Below are 7,568 nucleotides of genomic sequence, written 5' to 3'. Positions count from 1 at the left end.
TTGTTTGCTTGTTTGTTTATTTATCTATTTAAATAACATCCTGAACGAAAATCCTTCTTGTTTACGCGGTGGGATGTCTGGACTTCCGTCCATCGCCTTCATGGTTCTAGATTAATATCTACTTTGAGTTCCACTTGAAACACAAACGTCCGAATTAGTGAATTAGTTTTCGGAAAATGTCACAGTCATTTCCGTAGCAGCTTCACACTGACTTTCATTCATTGTGTTCACCTTATTAGATGAGGTGAAACATTTACAATAACCTTACAACGAAAACGTGAATCACACGTATTTCCTCAACTTGATTCAGCGTGTAAAACAGAGAAAAAACAGAGGGTTCTGAAGTAATTATCCTCACTTAGCGTTCGAAAGAGACATTTCCGAGGTGCCACTGAACGTAACGTTAACAGTTTGTCGTTGCCAGGAGGAGAATCTCTTTTCTTTTCATCTTCGCGAGGCAGAAGGATTCTGCGAGCTGATTGGCTGCCTGCAGCTGACTTATGGCCCATCCAGCACACCGACTCTGGCAGAACCTAACAGAGTGCAGCACTCAGTTAGCGCCTCTCCCCTTGATAACCCGCGCTACTGCGGTCCGCTCCTCATTAAACACACACACTCTCACTACTAACACACACACGCACTCATGAGCTCTCCCGACCGGCCGCTACAGCCAGCTGACTTCACCTGAACTCTCAGAGCGGAGCGGAGCCACCAAACAATGCGAGTTTACTGCATCATGCGCTGCCGCAGGTTGTTGTTGCTTTTGCGCTTTTTTCGGAGGTAACCTCGGAGGTGACCGCTCTGCATGCCATCATCATGGACTGCCTGTTTCTGTTGATATGGACTTTACCCGTCCCGCTGGTCGGCTGCAGCAGAGTCAAGTTTCTCTCCACCTTCTTGACTTGGAACATCGTTAAGGCATGTCGGCAAGAGTTATTTTCCTCACCTTTATACTCAGGACGTGCGAACTTGGAACGTAGACAAAGAAACATCATTACTATTATTATTTATTTTTATTTTATTTTTCTGTAGCAGCTTCACACTGACTTTCATTCATTGTGTTGAAAAGTGATGCCAAATTAAGCTGAAGTGTTAAACTCATATTGCAGCAGAGGAACTCCATTCATCACCTCTTTATGGTATCCAGTTTCCAGCTCTGGTCTCAACCTGTTGCTACCTGTCCACTGATGGCTTTTTCTCTCTTCTTTTTGCAGACTCTGCACATTTATTGCACACACGCCTCCTACTCTGCTACGGCCAGCTATTCTTCCAGCCATAGCCACGGATTAAATTATGGTGAGTGCTTGTCTTTTGACATCTCTGGATGTTGTGTCCCAGCTGGCACTGTTCCACAGTTATAGAGCAAATGGGAATGAAGCGACGGGTACAGCTGGCTGGAGTGGTGGCAAAGAGAAAGTCTGAAGTGAAAACAAGTTTAATGTCTGGGTGACATCCCAGCTACTTGTGTAATAAAAATTCAGCAACCCCCTGTTAAGATACGCTATGTCTCCATTGCTCCATGCAGTCTGAGAGGCAGGTAGTGCAAAACCCACTCCAGGGTTCCTTTTTCTGGGAATTCTTACATCTGCTTTGTAGAAACTGTGCAGATGATTTGCACACTCTGACTTAGTCCCAAGCACGCAGTGTTGAAGGATTTACCCCAAAAAGATAGAAAACACAATAAAAAATGTGCTTGTGTATCTATGTGCTGCGTAGACTGTATGGTTTATAGGAGACGTTCACACACCTTGAGTTTTTCTAAGTTTTGTTGAGTCAGAATGTGTTTGATTGGGATTTTATGTGAACTGGAAGGAAAAGGAAGAATCAGGAAAGTGAAGTGAAAATTTGTATCCCTCACCTCTCAGGCTTTACACAGGTGCAAGGGTTTTGTTGTATGTCTATGTCACCTTTGCAGTTTCAAGTAGGGTTGTATTGGCTGATAACCAATCTTTAAAAAACAAAAAAAAAAAACTCACCTCCTAATTATGATTTTGTCCGATACTATTTTTGGTCTCAAAAGTTGCTAAATTTAGAGACAGAATTGCAAATTTGGCAACAATGGGGTGACTGTTGTTAACTGCGCATACAACAAGGTGGGCGGGTCTGTCAGTCATTCCTCTCTCATGGCAGAGCAAAAGGGATCTAGTCTCACATCTTTGTTGGCCTCCAGCATTTTTTTCTTTCCTTATCAACTCCAACCAGTTTTTCTTGTCAAAGAGAAACACCCTCACTACATGATACGGCCAGCATCATGTTTTCTCATGGAGATGATTGCAGAACACCTTACTGCAAGTTCGGTGTCTGCCCTTTATGAATTGTGACAAACTGCAAACATCACCTCTTACTGGTTTAGATTTGTGGAATGGGGACTTATAGTTCACCAGTAAACAGACTCTTCCACCTGAGCTCTTGAGGATCTCTGCAGCTCCTCAAGAGTTGTGTGATCATTGGCGATGGGTGCCAGCCCATCCTGCTTCCCTTCAAGGAAAAGCGGATGTAGACGATGGATGGATGAAAAACTGTGTATAATTTTTATGCCATTTAGCAGTTATGTGCTACTTTGTGTTTGTCTGTTGTATGACTGCATATTTTTATGGATCTATTTGACTTGTCCATCCCTTTCCTTCAGACTACGTGTTTGTAACACCAGTGGAGGTGAACTCCGATGGCACATATCTGACGCACGATGTCACCAGGAGAGGCCGTCGCAGCAGGAGGTCTCTGTCTCTTTCCTTGCACTATCGGCTGTCTGCCTTTGGGCAGGACATGCACCTTGACCTGCTTCCGTCCTCTGTGGTTGGCCCGGGATTCACCGTGCAGACGGTCGGATCGGACGACATCTCCACGGTGAAGGGCGATGAGGGGCTCCACCACTGTTTGTATCAGGGATTTATTCGCAACGTGTCATCATCCTCGGCTGCCATATCAACGTGTTCCGGACTGGTAAGTGGACTCCTCTGAGCTGTGGTAAAAGTTGCAGAGATGGAAAAACTCCAGTGTGCGGTTACCCCCCTCCCACCCACCCTCTCCCAAAAAAAAGAAACAGTAGTGCAGTATTATTTTAAGTTTTAATATTGTCACTTATGGTATTTAGGAATTAGAGAACAGCTGTCTGGGTTTTTAAAATACTTTGTGGACACTTTTCTCCAGGTCAAGGTCATAGACTTGACTTCCCAAGACATACTGTCTTCTGCTACTGTTTGTACAAATGTCAAAGTGCTAGGCTTAAGTAATATATATATATAAAAAAAAAAACCTGGAGCGTTCATCCATCTATTAGCGAGAAGTCATTGAGCAAGAGGTACACCTTTTTGCTGCAAGGCACAGTGCTAATAACTAGGTGTACACCGATTTATCATCACCAATTTCCTTAATTCTGGGAGATCAGTAATTGGCCGATAATTGCATTGCTATCCCCTGAGCTTATCTGTCTTGACAAAGGTCTAAAAATCAGCCTATGTCCTCTTCTGCTCTCCCGTGAGAGACGTTTGACTTACAAACCGGCTGACCAGGTCATGTCTGCACATTTGCAGTTAATAGTCACTCCAATATTGCCAACTCAGCAACTTTCTTGTTATATTTAGCAACATTTCAGACAAAAAAAAGTTGGTATCACCCAAAATCGGAATCGGCATGTCAGGATTTTCAAAAATTGGTAATTGGTGATCGGCCAGAAAACTGCAATCGGCGCACCCCTACTTCCAACTGCTCCAAAGTGCACGCCAGGAATTTAAACATCATAAATCATTTAACAAGATTTTTTTTTTTTTTTTTTTTACATAGTTTGGCATTCAGCCAATGCAATTCAACTGAAGACCAAACAGATGGAAATAACCGAAATGCAATAATCGAAGCATGCACACCCTTAATTTAAAACTCTGTTGAAGCACCTCTTTTTGGTATCCCACAACACCATTTTTACTTGACAATATGTGACCACTTTATCTTGCACTTCTTTTGAAATCAATCCCGATTGTGATGACATCTCTTGTCCAAAGCCCTTCCCAGATCACTTTAGAGACTTACTGTCTAATTTAGTTCTGAAATGTGGGTTTTGTGTGCTTTGACTCAGTGATTCTGAAAAATTATAGTCCTCTTTATCTTCACTTTTTTAGCTGACACCTGAAGGTTTTTGGGGATTTTAAAGATTTTTTTTGCTCAAGTGGCCTTTATTTTGATCATGAATCAAGATCCAAGTGGCTTTGTGGGAGAGGGGAAAGACATGTGGAAAAGGTCAATGGGCCGGGAATCGAACGGCTGACGGCTGCAAAGAGGACTGAGGGCTCCATATACGGGTCACAGGCTCCAGCCCTGTACCACCACTACTCTCAACTTGGGTCAGAACTTAATGGTGTTTGTAAAACAACCAAAAACAGATAATGTTTTGATCCAGGTTTACATTTTTTGGAAGATTCTGGGAGATTTTAGCTAGACTTGAGTGTTTTCTATATAAAAAAAACAAAACAAAAAAAAAAAAACAATGCATCTCTTACAACCCTACTTTTTAGCCAATGCTTGTGAAGAATCCAGGAGACAGAAAATTTCTTCACCTCCTTCAAAGTCTGTCGGCCTGTTAGCAGTGTCTCTGGTCACAGTCTAACTTCTGTTTTTATATTATGATTCTGATACCTCATTTTTTCCCTCCAACTATTGTTGATATAAATAATTCTGGGTTTTTTTGTACTCTTCTCCTGACTGATACTTTTGTACAACATTGTTTTGATCCTTTGCAATCCATAGTTTTAGTTTTCCTACCTTTTGATGGGTGAGTGTTTTTCAGTACATCATTTAAACTGGTTGATCATATTCTGATTTTATAGATATTACCCAAGAATTAAGAGCATTCTACATCCCAGATTTTTGCTCTAAGTTGTTGCTTTACACACCAAGAGCTTCCTCCTTCTCTCTGATTTATTCAGACTCTTCGAAATCAAGACATCTACTTCCCCTTAAACCACAGAGACTCTGTAATTACAAGGTCCTCGGCTTTCATTTGTGGTTTACGAGGTGCCGGCAGAGCTTCACACATTCCTTGACACATCCCACACCAGCTTCAACCAGATGGACTCGTCAGAGCACCATAAAAGTTGTTCCTCCATTTTTCATCCAGCCTCCACAGATCCTCTCACCCCCTGCCTGTCTTCCTCCTCCTGCTCTGCTCTTTCTGTCCTCAGTTTGCCCTCCCTCTATGTCTCCTCTCGTTCGCAGCAATTAAAGCCAGTGTGACGTTTGAGTCGCCTGGTTGGCACTGCTAATCTTCACATTGTCCCTTTCATTTGGTTTGCTTCCACTCACAGTAAAACACCACTGACCCGTTCACTTACGGCGATGCGAGGACACATCCGGGCGGGGTTGTGATTGGGTTTGAATGGGCCGGAATGATTGTTTTGATCTGGGAGCCATCTGTATTAGACGTGGGCTGGTACAGGATCTTCAGCATATGCCAACATAGGATAAACACTAGGCATGCACCAATCCACTTTTTTCACTTCTGAATATTCAATAGAATAAGGCAGCACTTAAAGTGTTTCTTTTTTTAAACAAGTGCTTCTTTTTTTGAACACAGACATAAATGTATTCGATTTCAAATTTATTTGATAACTCTGCACCAGTACAGAACTTAAATACACCAGTAGCTTCACAGGTTTGGTCAAACATGTAAAAACAACAAAACTTTAATTTGTTCATTCAATGCAATTAGGAGTATAATAGCCAATGTAAAAAGAATAATAAAGAAAATTTCACTGACAGAAGCGACTAACTTGGTCAAACATATAAAAAATAAACTGCAACAAACCTTTCAAATGGTTCAGAAAGTGCAATTAGGAATTCTAAATACAATGTAAAATAAATAATACAGCATGATGTCGCTAACAGCACAAAGCATATAATTAGACTCTATAGATCTGCCCTTATGGATTGGGCATGATCTAGAATTGTTTTCAATATCAGGGCCAATACCGATATTTAAATCGGATCAGTCCATCTGTAATTAAGATATCCACAATTTCTCTGTATCACAGTAAAAATTTATCTTCAGAACATAAAAACCAATAACAGTATTGAGGCTGCTAAAATAATTTAAAATGTTGATTGTTACTAGGGGTGGACCCATAAAGTGGCCCTGATTTCTTTAATTTTAGGAAATCGGCAATCGACCGAAACTTGGATGAGGCACTGATCCTGTCCACCTCCTCGAAGGTCTTGAAATCAGCCATGAGAAAGGGCTGACTGACAGACCAGACAACCAGGCCCCGACCGCGGTTAACAGCAGTCACCCCACTGTTGCCAACTTAGTGACTTTGTCTGCACATTTACTTTTCAGACAAAAAATTGGTATTGGTCAAAATCTGATTCAGCAGGTCAGGCTTTATAAAGATCGGATCAGAAAGCTGCAATCGGTTCACTTTTTATTATTACGGTTATTCAATGTATTCAAAAAAACATTTATTCAGTGTTGTTGTTGTTTTTTTTTTCATGCATATGCTAAACATAATACCCAAATCATGGTGCGGGTCTTAATATGTATAAATAGACAAAAAAGTTCCTTCCAAGCGAGAGAAAAGTGTTGTTCAATTCTTTCAGCCAGCTGACCAGCAGCATAAAGCAACATGTAAAGGAGGGTCAACACTATTATCTACTTTGTACTTCTAGTCCCTCCACAAAGTCTCCGTTCTCCCAATAAAAGGACTTTGAACTATAGGAATAAGAGTATGGAAAGTTTGGGCAGTTTTGAACCATTAACGTTTTAAACCCACCTTTCTAATGAGTTACCCCATTTCTGCCAGCTTGGCAACTTTGTTGCTATATTTTGACCTGTCAAAAAAAAAAAAAAATTGGTATTGGACATGTTTGGAATAAGGCTTTTTAAAGATCAGTTAAATTAAACCTCGGTTTGTGTAACCCTACTTGAGACTGTGGTGGAGGGAGGTTCTTTAAATCTGCAATAACAATAGAGACGTACCCCAAAAGCCTTTCCCATGTACAGTGGTTCCACGTGCCCATATCTGTAGACGGCTCACTTCACCATATTGTTTTAAAAACAATTTTACCAAATATAAAGAAATGCTTTCTCTGAGCTCTCCATCTCTTTCTTTAGTGATAAGATTTGGACAACTGCAGTCGTTTAACCCCCGTTACATCCAGCCTTCTGCTTGGGGTATTTTACTAAGTACAAATAAGTACATATGAGCCTGCTCCATGCACTGATGAGTTCAAATAAAAGATTAAGTTGGGATTAAGGCAACACACTGGAAGATAGGCGGTCAGAAAAAGGAGAGATTACAAGTAGAACCCAACAGAGAGAAAAGCAAAGAGTGTGAAGGAATGAATGAGAGGTGATCCGAGCTGGGCTGTGGGGGGTGAAAGAGAGAGAGTGAAAGTGTTGTGTGAGAGTAATGCGAATTTATTGTCTGGGGTTGAAACTCCCTGGGAGCCTGGATGGTCTCTTTATAGAGAGCGATGAGTCCATCACTTTCTTTACCGAGAGCGGTCGACTCAGTCGGCGTCAAAGGGTAGTGGAGCAGAGGGGAAGGTGTCGAGAAAAGGAGAGTCTCTGATCTTCATTT

The 7,568-nt window shown here is 41.5% G+C and overlaps 1 protein-coding gene across 1 annotated transcript in view; it reads left to right on the top strand.

Moving 5' to 3' along the window:
- Window positions 1-476: 476 nt before the first annotated feature.
- The window catches only part of adamts18 (ADAM metallopeptidase with thrombospondin type 1 motif, 18), a 73,599-nt gene continuing 66,507 nt past the window's right edge, over window positions 477-7,568 (top strand). Inside the window, exons 1-3 of the mRNA XM_015020051.1 lie at window positions 477-918; window positions 1,215-1,296; window positions 2,630-2,943. Of these exons, the coding sequence (XP_014875537.1) occupies window positions 817-918; window positions 1,215-1,296; window positions 2,630-2,943 (498 nt within the window). The 5' untranslated portion in view covers window positions 477-816. The remainder of the gene's footprint in view (window positions 919-1,214; window positions 1,297-2,629; window positions 2,944-7,568) is intronic.

This window comes from Poecilia latipinna, unplaced genomic scaffold, assembly GCF_001443285.1.
Source record: "Poecilia latipinna isolate Pla-1442-1.1 unplaced genomic scaffold, P_latipinna-1.0 Scaffold2524, whole genome shotgun sequence".
Classification (NCBI taxonomy): domain Eukaryota; kingdom Metazoa; phylum Chordata; class Actinopteri; order Cyprinodontiformes; family Poeciliidae; genus Poecilia; species Poecilia latipinna.
This window is presented reverse-complemented; position numbering and strand designations above follow the sequence as displayed.